Below are 15,051 nucleotides of genomic sequence, written 5' to 3' on the forward strand. Positions count from 1 at the left end.
GACCATAATGGATGCTTTTGTTTTTTGTTGTTTATTATGATAAAGACAATAAAGTTGACATAAAAATATAGACAACTGATGATATTGTCACTTATAAACCTGTTTAGCAACTTTTAAGAAACAGGCAGACACTTGCCCAAACTGCACTGCATTGCACATTAGGGCTGAGCAGGACATTCATCAGTGTCATGGGAAAGGGAGCAACATCGAACAGGTAACTCTTTTCGTACTACTCAGTACCCCACAACTTTAATAGTAGAATAAATTATATACTTGTTAGAGGTAAACTGAATAGCGGGTGTGCACAAGTCTCCTATTCAGGTAGAATGTTATCAGACCACTCTCTACTGATGATGACTTGCACTTGAGAGAAAAGAAAGGTTGCATTCTTACCTGTAAATGAAGAGTGAATGTGCTCTAGAATGAGGGATATAGGACAGCTATATAAACGATATATAAATAGATATACAAATGTAGATACAAATGATTAAGTAAATAAATAAATAAACAACCAGGCATTTTGGGTTTACAGTTCTGGACTTCAGGTCCTCAGACCTTTAGAGATGCCTCTTCAGCAGAAGGTACCTAGTTGATCCTGTCTTTAGTGTGAGTGTGCATCTTCCCTTTTTTTGTGAGGTCATTCAGAGGGTGTCACCTTAGGCATTCCCACTTGGCATACTGCCCGACCTGGGTTCTTGGAACAGAACCTAACTGCACACAATAAAAGCTGATCATTTACAGATGTTTATGCATGAAAATAGCTCAGTTCAGAACCTCATGAAAGTGATGACATTAAACTACCATATTTGTGAAATTAATCTGCAAAAGTAAGAACCTAAGTACTTACCTGTACTTGTAGTTCTCCAGCATTGGTATCATTCATAGATTCACAAGCTTAAATTATTCTCTGTCATCAGGCTGGAAATAACAGTCACCAGAAAACATCATTAGAATGGTAAGAACAGGGTATTGTATTTTCTCTCGATATGTATAGAGAATCCAATGATGTTTCAGCATTTGTGGTAGAGTTTGGAAAGAAACAGCAGAGAACCACTGGTTTGTTAAGGTATAAATCTGGTGGCACCTTTAGTATAAACATTTGGTTTGGTAGTAGGGTCACCTTGTCTTTTGAGAACTGGTTGGAGAAATGGATTTTTGAATCAGCACAGTTTGCAATTCATGTACTCATCTAGGAGATGGCAATGCAAGATGCAAATTTTTTTCTCCAGGAAAATAACTTCACCATTGCTCTGTCAACATTGCCCAGACGGCTCAAGACTGTGTAGCTCCCAAGGGGCAGACGGATGACATAAGAGGGAAAGACATAGAAGAGAACTTCTATAAACTGCTTACTCACTTGCTTTCAGAAGAATAAGTGTTCTTGAGATGAGCATCTGAATCTCGGGATAGCGAATTATCACTCATTCACTAGGGCACACTTAAGGTCAGATAAGGTTACATGTAGCAAGTGTGGCAGAATCTGATGAGATAGCACTGACAGAGCAAGTAGATCTTTACTCACATACCAGATGCAGAATTGCTTCCATGTAGTGCTGTATGTACTGGAAGTAGATGGCACACATGTTTATTAAAGACATCCTTACAGTCTTTTGGAATATTTAAATGCCCAAACTGAGTAATTCAGAGCCTGGCCATGAGGTTCCCGGGTCACATATTGTGTTGAAAAACCTGTCTAATCAAGGATATTGCACCAGTTTATCGAGAAAAAAACAGGCTTCGCCCGAGTCTCCTGCTGCTAAAGAGATGGCATTCTCAGTTCTCCCAAGCAGGTAAGTGCTGACTGGGCCCAATCCACTCTTCGCATCCAGCCATCGTGGTGAGCTATATTTTTTTTACTATAAGCAGGTCTTGCGCAACTAGATGTCTGTCATTAGCACTTTGATCTTTTAAATACTAGCTTTTAGCGTAAAATTCATAACTTCAGTTCTACTGATTGGATTTTTGTCATACTCTACTTTTTGGGGATTTTTCTGGTGTTTTCACTTTATTACTGTTTGCATGTTTCATAAATACTTTACAAATTGCTTCTAAGTTAAGCCTGGCTGCTTTCGTGACTATCAAAGGGTTTAGAATAGGTTAATTTAGTGACTTTTGTGGTACACCCTCATAGGGATTGAGTTTGTTGCTTGAGTATGGTTAGCACTCCACTCAACCAAAACCCAATTTCGCACAATTATATACTGGAAGAAAGGCATTCTCAGCAGTGAACGTAAAGACCTTGAGTATGTGAAGACTATGGCCCTCATTACGAGTGTGGCGGTCAGTAAAGACTGCTGTATTATGACTATGGCAGTTTGGCCGGAGCCAAACTGCCACAATGCCACCAATACCGCCAGGGCGGTCGGACTCCCAGGCCAGAGGTGAGCACCTTGGGCCCGGTGGCAGCCATAAGACCGAGGGCTGTATTACAGCACGGCACACCGCCAGGCTTTTTGTGGCAGTCGCACCACCATGAAAACCCTGGCGGTAACATACCTGGTGACAGGAATCTACATTCCGGTCGCCTGCACACGCACCCCCACACCCACTCACAAACACCTTTATGCACACACCCACATACACCCCCACTTGCTCGCACACACCCACACAAACACCACAAATTGGACGCATCCCAATACACACACCTACTCACTTGCACCCCCCTACCCTCCGCTTCCATTCAAACACACACACCCTCCATGAACACATACATACACACATGCACCGCTACACATACACGCACACATCACACACACCATTTCGGATGGTCCACCTACCTGTCTGGGCGAGGTGGTCATCCAGGAGGGGATGGGTGTCTGCGTTTCCACTGCCACACCGCCATGCAGGAACCGTAATAGAGTGGGCAGAGTCCTTTTGGTGTGGCGGTGCTGGAGGTGGAACCTCCTCTCACCTGCCGTCGGTCAGGCTGACGGTGTCGGATTTCCGCCCTTAAATGGGCAGAAATCTGATGGTGAGTCGTAATACGGCGGTCTTGCAAAAAGACCACCAAAGTCATAATAGGGACCTATGTGATTAGTGGTGCTTCTTACAGAGATTTTTTTATTTGGCTTGGTTCATGACATCCTATTGGGTGGTGGATATAATACCAATGCCACAGTAACAATTCACTAGCCCCAGATGCAAGTGATAATCAAGTCATTTAGTTTTTCTTGCTTGTCTTGCCAAAACAATTCAGGAGAGTAGACAAGGAGTTCCCTCATTCCATGTCAGAGGTGGCGATGTGGATTGAGAAATCAGGGATGGCTATTTTCATTCTCTAAGACATCCCAGGGAACAGATCTATTCTAATATTCAAATAATTCTAATATTCTAATAATGGTAGGTCCGGACACTGGGTTACCCTGAGCCAGAGTCTCTTAGTTATGTCCCTAATCCTGTGGTTTCCCTGGGGTGCTACTTAGTAATTTTTAAAAAAATTGTATTTGTTTTAGCAAAGTAGGATTCCGTAAGTAAGTGGCGTCTGACAGAGATTGTAACTTTCATTTAGCCTACACAAAAACAATATAGGACTATGGTGAGGTAACCTAAAACATCTTTTATTGTTTCACCCACAGAAAAATAGGTCTCACAAAGACATGATTGTTGTTCTAGAAACAGCCCCTTCAAGACATTAGGATATTCTTTTCCCATGACTACATTTTGCCTACAGGGAGATGTAAAAAAGAAAGTGCATTTCAGTCCCATTGGACCTATGCTTGGTCACTTTGTTAGAGGTCCACAGCGAATTGTAAGAGGTGAGTGGGCCACTGTAGAAAAACAACTCATGATAGAGTAGTTTATGTGCTGCTCTTTTAATTTGGGATTGAACGCACTTAAAGCAAGCCAATAAAAATATTGAGATTGGTCAGTGGTTGATTAAACAGCCAACACTAACAGTGTACTAGACGGCCTAGTAGGTGGAGTTTAGGAAAGCCAGATATTTCCAAGGCAAGTGAACATGGTCTGTCATAGCAATGGACAAGGTCAGAGAGGTGAATGACATTGATATTCACACTCAAACCTCAATTTACTGCTACGACATCCCAAATAACACTACTAAGTTCTCCCTCATGTATCTCTCCTTTGACTCATCCCAAACCTCATTTTACTACAATGATCTCCCTAACACCTTTCTATAGACATCCCCCTCCCCCATCTCTCCTGTACTCATCCCAAACCTCATCTTACTACTATGATCTCCCAATTAACACTTCTGGATTCTTCCCTCTTCTATCCCTCCATTATTCTATTCAATCCAACTAACAGACTCACATGTCCACAACACAGATTAACTCATATTTCCCTATACTAATACTAATACTATACTCATATTTCCCAATACCAATACACCACTAATTATTTTGGGTACTGGAGTAGCTTGCTACTCACCAGAAAGCTCTTTGGCGCCTCTTCAGGGGTTGTAAGTGCTACATAATTACAATTTGATGGTAAGGATACGGAGTGTGTTATGAAAAATTTGGTGACATGTTCCACCTCAACAATGCCTGTTTCAACTGACAAGTAACATTCACTTGGTCCTCCCATCAATTGTTGGCCTGCAACCAAAAATGATGAAGCTCCTGCTATATGGGTCACATTGAAACGTACAACAAGTGATCAGAGGAATGCATAAAGATATTAGTCTTAGCAACAATCCATTGAGCAATGCCAGGACGTGCTTCTCAGTATGATTGTGTACCGTTAGGCAATAAAGAGGATTTGGCCTTTTCCGTTTAAGCTCCAATCAATAAAAGAGTGCCAGGCAGGCATTTGTTGCGTCTTCTGTTTCCTTTGCTGTCACACCTTTTATCAGCCTGTCATCCAAGTGGAGGCGTACCTGGCAGCATTTATTTATTTAAGCACTGCTACTTGTGCCAGATACTTGATGAAGACTCATGGGGCAGACTTGAGGAAGAATGGGAGAGCTCTGAACCGGTAATGCTGCCAGTCCGTGGAAAATTTGACACTGCCTGTGATGTTGTTGAATGGGCATACAGAAATTATGCATCCAAAACATCCAGGTATGTCGGGAATTCCAGTTCTTGGAGCATCAAGAAGACCTCCCAAGGTGTGAACATTTTGAAAGAGTACAACCTTCAGGAACGTGTTGAGTTACTGCAGATCTCTGATGGGTTTCCATCTACCTGCCTTCTTTTTGACTAAGAAGAATTTAGAAAAAGCAAAGATTGTGCTGGTTCTTTCATACTTTCTCAAAAGCCCCTTTGAGCAGGAGTTCGGGGATGTTGTGTTACAGGGGGTCCAAATGATTATGGTGTTCTTGGGCTGGAGAGTGGCAGAACTCCTTTTGTACAATTTCTAGTATATGCTTGCGGCAGACAATCTGGTGTACTCATCGGTCAGTTACACTTTTTTCCAATTGAAAAGCAACCTCAGAAACCTTCCTCGTCACAGTGTGGAGTCTGGGGGTCATATGCATGATTCCCTTGCTTAGGTCTTGGCACTGGGATTGTGAAGAACATTCTTGTATCTGCAAAGGCTTTTTGTAGTACTGTGTTTGGTTTGTGTAATATCCTTAGTCCATGTAAGACAGGAGAAAATGGCTATATTGCCTCTGCTGGAATCCCTATTACAAGGAATCACCTCTGACATTGTGTGATCTTCAGAACCCCCAAAATCCAGAGGGATTTTGAATTTGCAATGTTTCAAAAGAGTACACCATGTCTGTTTCAATATCTTGAAAAGCCTTATTTAAGTGTTTGTTTGGCCATCAAAAGGCATATTGAGGACTTTCTAGAAGGTGCCCTTAAACTATCCTGGTCTGTGAGGGACTGCTGCACCAGGTAGCTGATGTAAGCCCACATTAGAAATATTTAGTCAAGAATAGGGATAGCCCTGGTGCGCCTTCTGTGTTGTTCCATAAAACTACAGAGTAAACATTACAGCTCTTCCACTGTTACTGGAAGTCCAATTTGTTTGCTGCACTTTCCAGCAGAGTTTATAACCTAGCTATATTGCCTGGTGTGGACTACATTTGAAATTGTGTCTTCTACCTTTCATCTTGCATGAGCAGAACTTGAAGGTTGTCCAAAGTCTATATGTCACAATCATCACTATTGTCTAGGTCTATATCTCCCTCTTCTAGATCACTATTCTGTACCTTGGATTCCATTCCAGTTTTTCTCTATGCTATGGTCACCCATATGACCTGAGGACGGTGGAGTCGGCACCTGCTGAGTTGGTAGCAGAGGTGTTGGAAGCAGAGAAGACAGAGGCTGCTACCGTGGTGGAGGCAGTTGGCTTTTTGGACAAGAATGCCACCAGGCAAAACTGGAGCAGTTGTGTGAAAATACTTTTCATCATTTGTTCAAATGACTCGAAAAAAGACAGCCTCTGTGGTTCTGAAGGATAATGTACAACTCTTGCATTGCTGGGTTCATAGTAAGGCTCATATCTATTATAATGTCTGGGATCTTCACAGAGGTCATCTTAGTAATGACTTTGCTACCCAACCTGATCATATTCTGTGACACACTGAATGTTTAACTACTATGGACTGTATGCTGTCTGGGACTGCTTCCTCTCTGAGATGATTTCCTGAATTTAATCTTCCATGGTCACATACATTTTTAAAATATAGGTGGATGCACGGATCGATAACTTCAGAGGGGAGGTGGTAGAGCACAAAGCTCAGTGACACCTTCAGCGATGGCAGAATGCAGATGCCTTCACATTTTTAAGGTCCCGGCCACAAACATCACTGCAGAAACTACAGTTGGCAGCAAGAAAGCACCATTTGGGAATGAGAAGACCACAGACAAAGAGATGATAGTCAATGACAAGGTGGTGTTTGTTAAAGACAATAAGGGGTCCATGAACAAAGAGATGCCCACTGACGAGACAGTCACTAAAGGGACTGTTGATGATGAGGATGCCACTGAGGACAAGGTGACCATCAACAGGGTTGTCAATGAGGAAGAAGCTATCAATGGATAACTGGCTGTCGATACAGAGATGATCAAAGATAACTTAGGAGCAGACGACTTGACCTCCTTTATAGTCGCTGAAGATGTATAAAATGAATGTTTCAGCTGGAAATGTGGCAGGATATTCTCATAGCTAATTTTAATGCATTTTGTTTCAGGCACGCAGCCAAAAGGATGGTCAGGGCTGCATCAAGCAAGGCTTTTTGTAGCAGAAATAGATAAAAGAGGTACCTTTATAGTGAGTATTTCAGGCAGCTCGAGGTGCTTTCTTTTCTGCACCTTTTTTGGTGGAAAGTCCTCAAGGGCACTACTTGCAGAATCATCGCCTGCCATGGAAGAGGCATCACATTTATACTCTGGCAAATATAACCTGAGGTGCCTGTCCCTGATACACGGACGTTTGGATATGAAAGACTGACAGAAGGCACAATTTGATGCCTTGTATTTGATAGTAAATACACGAGGTGTGGCTCATTAATGAAGATTGTTTTTTAAACCACAAGCTGAACATGCTTTGAAGATATGAGAAGAAACTGGCATTGAGACTAAATTTTCCCCTAGCCCAGTTGGCAAAGCACCCAAAAAACAAGGCAATATGAATAAGAGATCGAAGCTGACATTGGGAGGTTGTCTGTGGTAGGTGAAAAAGCACAATCCTGTAATTGAAGGGCAAATTTAAGAAAAAGAGCAGAGCTGTATTAAGGCACTCCCTCAGACTTGTGAGGTAAAACCTCTGAGCTTAGGTAGTGACATTGCTAAAGTTTGGATGTTTTCCAATGAGATGTGCACAACTAAACAAACTAACACTTCCAAAAAACAATTTGTGCCTATGATCATTTTAACAGTGTTTACTAATGATCTGAACTATTAGATAATCCTAGCCTGATGACGCTAAATAATCAAAGATTGTGACTCAATGAAAGAGCTACTGCTGGAGAAGCTCTAACTCATCCATGGCTTCGGTTTCCAAGGAAAAGCCTCAAAATAAATGAACTCTGCCATGGATCAGATTGCAGGATGCTGGTTGGAAAGACATGGAACCTGGTAATCCAGGAAGCGTGGTGCTATTGTGGATTTATGAGCTACTGTCTGCGAGATGGTTACAGAACTGTTGCATAAGAACAGTTGTTGCTGGAGGTGGAGGACTGGCAAAACCATATTAATCAGGTGCAGTAGAAGGCGCATAAGGGTGCCTAAGGGTGCCTGGTCTTGACACCATCTTGAGTTATGTATCTTGTATGTGTAATTAATGTACTCAATGTATTAGTGCATTCATTTCTTTTGGGCCTATAGTATGATCATTTGAGAATCTGATATTTACACAATATATGTTAAATTGAAAAAAGACATTTCAACTTTTGTGTCACTCACCTTTGAGGATCCAAGATGTACTGTTGTAACAGTAGCTGTCGCAGCAGCAGCTAATTCAGAAGCATCAGTCTGGTAAAGAATACCCCAGAGCAAGGCTACAGAAGTCATGATAAGATGAAGGATCGACAGGACTCCACTACGTGCTTCTAATAAGTGTTTTTGGTCAATATTGACTAAAAGCTGAAGGCAAAAAATACAAAAAAAATATTTCAAATGAGGTGCTCAAGAACACAGGTGTATTATAAGTAGAGTGACAATTCAAAAGAGGCAACTAATAAACAAAGCATTGCGAGCAAGACTGGATCTAAATACCCAAGTTGGAAATTAATATCAAGAACTGGAAGTGTGTGTTATGAGAGCAGCCTTCCATCTCTGCACAAAGCTGAAAGTTTGCCACAGAATCTGGCCTTTGGCCAGGTCCTGCACCCAAACCCATTATGGGCTGCAACTACCTGCTGCACCGGAACCCTTTCAGTAGTTTTTATTGTTGGCAAACGTTTTATGGGAGCTAAAACAGTTCTTTTACTCCTACCTTAACAATCAAAAGTTACAAGCACATCGAACAAATGCCTTCACAATTGAAAGTGCAGGGGTGGGAAATAAAATGCATCATAAAAAAAAATATTGCTATTTATGGAAACAAATCCACAGTTAAAAACTTCTGTTCTGGTTCAAGAACAGAAACCACTGAAATTTGCCAGGTATGGTTACAGATAAATGCAATACATGGCAAAAGTTACACAACCCACCACATTGTTATCTTGATAGCTCTATTCTTTGTTTCTGTACTGTTAGCAAATAGGTGTTTTGACGATGGCACAAGTAATGTTGTGTATTGTGTGGATTAGTAACCATAACTGGCAAAATCCAGTATTTCACCACATTTGAGCCAGAACCATAACTTAACTGTATTTTTTCTGATAATTGTGTTTTGTTATGATTTACACAATTTCTAGCCCCACTGCGCACTGCCAAAGGCAGAGAATATTGGCTGAAGGGCCTGGCATGCAGTCAGCACTAACGCCCAACACCCTGCATCAGCCAACACTCACTGCACTCACTCCACTGCCAGCAATCTTGTGTTTTCCATACCTTTAGATCCTTCTGCCTGTAGCATGGGGTTAGACACTTGTCACAGAGTCTCCCCTTATCCGAGGGATTTTTTGCCAGCACTTGGAAGTTGTTAATTATTCACAAAATCCACGACCTACAATGGCGGCTTGATGGATTACACTTGTTTTTGGATTTGCAAATAATCCACAAGTATTGTCAACAAATAGGTGTTTAGAGGATGGCACACATTATGGTGTATGTTCTGTGGATTAGTAACCATAACTGGAAAAATCTAGTATTCCACCACATTTGAGCCAGAACCGTAACTTAGTTGTAACTGTATTTTTTTCTCATTATTGAGTTTTTTATGATGTACCCAATTTCCAACCCTACTACGCACTGCCAAGGGATGTGGGGATTGGCTGAAGGACTTGGCATGCAGCCATCACTAATGCCCAAGACCCTGCATCAGCCAACTTCCTAGCATCAGCCAATACCCACTGCACTTACTCCACTGCCAGCAGCCTTATGTTTTCCATATGTTTAGGTCCTACTGCCTGTCTCATGGGGTCAGACATTTGTCACAGAGTCTCCCCTTTCATGTGGTGTTTTTTGCCAGCACTTGGAAGTTGTGAATCATTCACAAAATCCAGGACCTAAAATAGTGGATTGATGGATCACATTTGTTATTGAATTTGCAAACAGTCCACCAGTTTCCTTGTTTTTAATCCTGGCGTGGGACCTGTGTTTTCCACAACCGGCCTCTGAGGGTTGTCTCTCCGTGCTGTGGGTTTATTTCTACAGCACAAAATCAAGATTTCCAAGATGGGAGAAAAAAATATCGGAGCTCTTTTCCAGCTGAACACATTTATCAACAAATTCAAAATATGATTGATAGTATTTGCAGATCATGATTCCCAATTTTAAAAGGCCAGATATACAAAAGTGTCCGAACTTTAAATCCCACTTTAAAACAGTTGAGCAGATGAGGACCTCTACGCCCGGGTTCCCCCAACCCCCGGGGGAGCAGGAAAACCCCATTCTGAAGCACATTCCACTGCCCTCTATTTCAGTGTCCTTTGCCGCGTAGCTGGATCTGCCCTTGACGAAGGAGGGGGTGGAGTGCGTCATATGGGCCCTTCAAACAGGGAAGACCCCGGGCATGGATTGCTTTTCAATAGAATAATACAAGAACTTCTGTCAGCTCTTGGTGTCCCACCTTGTGAACGCCTATAAAGAGGCTACTCAACCTGGCGCATTCCCCTTCGGTCTTGACTTTCCCACCATCATGGTTATACCAAAGAGAGACTTACCCCGTGACCAATGTTCATCATACCGGCCCATCTCATTGATCAATGCAGACAAGCTAAGACGCTGGCCACTCGACTGGCCCGTAGCTGCCCTTTCTCGTCCATCCCAACCAGTGCGGCTTTAAGCCTCATTGTTTGAGATGGGTTCAAGTGGCACTCTCCCAGGTGGGTAGACTCTCCCAGGCACTCCTCCTGGTGGACTTCCACAAGGCCTTTGATACCCTGGCGTGGAACTTCCTGAAGGAGGTCCTAAACTGCATGGGTTTCGGCCCAAAGTTCAGAAGGATGGTCCCCTTCTATATCATGACCCATTGGCACAAGTGCGGGTCAATGGCGTCTTGTTGGATCTTTTTCCAGTCAGGAGAGGAACACGCAAGGGCTGCCCCCTTTCGCCCCTACTATTCGCCCTGGCCATTGAGCCGCTGGCATGCCTCCTTTGCGTGGACCCGCTTAAGGAGGGCTGGTTATGAGTGAGTGGCTGCAAGGACCGTGTATCCTTGTACACAGATGACGTCCCGGTGTTTCTGGGGGGGGCCTCGGGTTCCAGCCCCTGATGCCTCGAGCTCCTGACACTATATGGTGAGGCTTCAGGATTGTGCTTGAACCCTGGGAAATCGTTGTTGGTGGAGGTGCAGGGCCAAGTGGGGGAAAGCGAATGGTGCCCAACCATCACGGTAAAGTGCAATGCCTTCAAATACCTGGGAATCAATCTCTCTACGGTCCCAGAGTTGGCCTGGGAATTAAAATTTCAACCCCTTGCGTGAGCCTTGACTGTGGACCTCAGCCGATGGTGTCACTTGCCCCTGAATCCTCTGGGTTGCACAGTTCTTTTTAAGATGATCTGCCTCCCCCGATACTTGTACGTCTTGACAAACTTCCCATACTTGGTGCCATGGGCCTGGTTCCAGTCCCTTACTTCTAAGCTCACTTCCTTTATATGGGCGGGAGGGTGACACTGCGTGGCCTTCAGCTCGGCATGGAAATCCCCATACTAGGGCGGAATGGGAATACCAGATTTATACATCTATTAACTGGCGGCTCAGGTGGTCCCAGTTAATGAGTGGTTTAACGGGGTGGGGACAATCCGGCGTATCGGCTGGAGATCTGGCATGCAGGATTTGAGGGACTCTTGGGACTGCTGTACGGTGGCCGGGATCCCCCGAGCCACCTCTCAGTGCACACAAGTGGCGGTAAGGTGCTGGAGGGCGGCTCTGCAGTTGACATGGTGGGAGCGGCGCCTCACCAAACTGAGACCTCTATGGCAGAGCAAGTGGCACCGGCAGGTCTTCAGAGGGATTAGAGGGATTTAAACAATGGGACAATATTGGAATGACCTACCTGGGGGACGAACTTAGTCGCGAGGGATTGATGTCATTCCAGCAGCTGAAGGATCATTATGCACTAGTCAATGTCCAGTTTTTCTGTTTCCTCCAGTTGTGTGACGCCCTGGGAACTCACCTGCCGCCGACCGTGTCCCTCCCTGACCACAGCCCTCTTGAGGCAAAAATCCTATTGGGGCGACTAGGGAAGGGTGCCATTACTCAGACCTACCGCTCATTACTGACCAACACACCATATGGGTTTGCAGGGTTACTTGACAGGTGGGCGGCTTGGGTGGGATATCTGGACGAGGATGATTGAAGGGAGGCCTACCTTGCAACCCGAGAGCTAGCAATATTGGCACGATTGAAGATCGTGCAGATAAATTATTTTCACATGACATACCTCTCCCTGCTACACTTGTGGCACATGCTCAGGGACCTCTTCAGGCTGCGCGAGGTGTGGTCATCTAGGGGCACATCTCCTGCATATTGCCTGGGAATGTACGAGGGGGCGCCCCTTCTGGGAAGGGGCGGGCAGGAGGTCTCTGCAGCCCTGGGTCCCTCAACTGATTTGACTGCAAGGGTGGTGATGCTGGGACTTTTGGAAGAGTTGGGAGGGGCACAGATGGAGAGAGTATTCATTGCACTAGCATGCCTAGTGGCCAAACGAGACATTGCACAACAATGGAAAAGTTGGGGAGACGCTGTTAGTTTTGAAATGGCGAGCCGGGATGGACTGGTGCACTCAAGTAGAAAAGACAGTTTATGAGGCACGCGGCTATCCTTAAAAGCATGAGGCAATCTGGGAGAAATGGAGGGCACACTGTGGACTGACCTTCTAAACAGCATAACTGGCCTGGGACGGGGAAGGAGGAGAGGAGTTACCAATTAGGAATCATGTACGGATCTCTTCTATGTATTTGTGCTTCATAGTACTCACTGTCAGGTTGCTGTTTTCTTGTTCTCTATTTCAAAAATAAATAAACTTGGATATCAAATAATTAAAATAAATAAATAAAAAAAATAGAAAAAAAACTGTTGAGCTGACTTATACCATCCCAAATAAAGCACAATTTGCGAGTAAAGCTCTACTTTCATACCAAGATTGCTGTAAATACATTCTGCAGCTCGAGGTGTAGATGCAAGCAAAATTTTCAGTGGGAGCTAAAATGGGAAAATACATCTTTCACACCCATCCATAACAGTTTTACCTGCATGCCAATGCATGAAATTGACATGCTGGAATACAGGGTCAAACATTAGTAGGTAAAGTAAGAAAAGGCTGTTTCAGTGGAAGAGGGGTGCTGTAGTTATAGTTAGGATTCCCAGAGGCAGAAATTCCTAAGATTTTTGCTCACTAAAAACTTTACCAACTTTGGACAAATCTCCATGAAGCTTTTGCAGACCTATTACTTTTTCTACTTTTGCGGATGATGTTAAATTTCACAGTGATCCATCAAGGGGCTGCAAAGAAAAAAGAAGGGGTCCCAAAACACATTTTTCCACTAAGTTTTCAATTTACTTTTTTTTTTTTTTTTTTAACCTTTTTTGGCAGACATAGCAGCAAAACAGCCGAGTGTAGTTTCATGCAATTTGGCTGGAATATACATTATGGTGTGATAAAGATCTTTTTGGGGATTTCATACCAATACTTTCAGCCACTTTGGACTCATAATGCACTAAAACTTACTGATATCTTAGGCCAGAGCATACTGCGGTTAGTTCATGGTATACTGCAGTACTTGCAGATGTTAAGGCCGTATATGAATGGCTAATGGCTGCCTTTACAAAAGTAAAAGACAATGATGTTGTTTCTACCACACTTTGGCTGTATTGTTGTTTAGGGCCTTAGATATAGGTAGGTACTAGGTTTTATATGGTTTCCGTATCTACTACCACTTTACTAAAGTGGTAATAGGAAAAGTTATTCATATTTTTCTATATATTTAAAAAAACAAAAATGACCTTGGTACCACCTAGGAAGTATCACCGTACTTATTAAGAAAAAATAATAACAATGATTCACTGTATTATAATATATTTCACAAATATAGTGTGCTACAGTGTTTATTTTTCAATGTTAAGTGTACACAATACTACCTACAAATTAACACACTACTTAATTTTTTTTTTTGAAAAATGAGTATGTACAAATATATTAAAAAAACAGTACTACATTATGTTTAAGAGGAGGGTACTTCAGTACAGAGTTCTTTATATTTTAACACTTTTTTAGTTTTATACTTAAGGCCTTATTATAACCTTAACTGAGGGGTTTCCTCCATCACAAACCTGACGGATATCCCCTCCACCGCATTATGATCCCCACAGAATATAATGGGATCATAATGTCGCGAGATATCTGTCATGTTTGTGATGGAGGAAATCCCTCCATCAAGGTCGTTAAAAGGCCCTTAATCTCCATTCTGGTTTTTAAGGGTAAATATGGGGGAGTACACTGTACTTTAAGAAATTAAAGAAATATAAAAGGGCAAAAAATGTATAAAATATACAACACTATATTTCCCTTTAAAACCCAGAACACACACTTAGGGAGTCATTACGAGTTTGCCGGCGGAAAAGGCAGCCCAGCAAACTCCTGCAGCCAGGTTGCTGCCAGTATGGCCGCCTTCCCATGGGCCCCATTACGAGTTCCCCGCTGGCCCAGCGGGGAACAGCCCACAACACTGACACCGCTTCATAATTGAGCCGGCGGCAATGTTGTAGTGCATAGGGTGCAACAGCACCCGTCGCGCTTATTACTATCTGCAATGCAGACAGTGACAAGCACAACTGAGCTGTCCATGGAGGCCCCTGCACTGCCCATGCAAAATGCCTGGACAGTGCAGGTGTCCCCATGGGGCTCTAGGCACCCCTTCTTGGCCAGCTTTTAAATGCGGTACAGCCGCCATGTAAAAGCTGGCTGAGAGGAGGGTTGTAATCCCCAGGGTGGCACTGGATGCAGTGCTGCCCTGGCCGATTAGGACCGTCAGCACCGCCAGTCCCATCAGTGGAGGGAAACTGGCGGTCCCACAGTGGCACAACCACCAG

The 15,051-nt window shown here is 43.4% G+C and overlaps 1 protein-coding gene across 3 annotated transcripts in view; it reads right to left on the minus strand.

Moving 5' to 3' along the window:
* The window catches only part of DOP1A (DOP1 leucine zipper like protein A), a 694,260-nt gene that overhangs the window by 311,074 nt on the left and 368,135 nt on the right, over positions 1-15,051 (minus strand). For all 3 annotated transcript variants that reach the window (XM_069235613.1, XM_069235614.1, XM_069235612.1), the window contains one exon: positions 8,316-8,495. In XM_069235613.1, the coding sequence (XP_069091714.1) occupies positions 8,316-8,495 (180 nt within the window). The remainder of the gene's footprint in view (positions 1-8,315; positions 8,496-15,051) is intronic.

Source organism: Pleurodeles waltl, chromosome 5 (genome assembly GCF_031143425.1).
Source record: "Pleurodeles waltl isolate 20211129_DDA chromosome 5, aPleWal1.hap1.20221129, whole genome shotgun sequence".
Lineage (NCBI taxonomy): Eukaryota > Metazoa > Chordata > Amphibia > Caudata > Salamandridae > Pleurodeles > Pleurodeles waltl.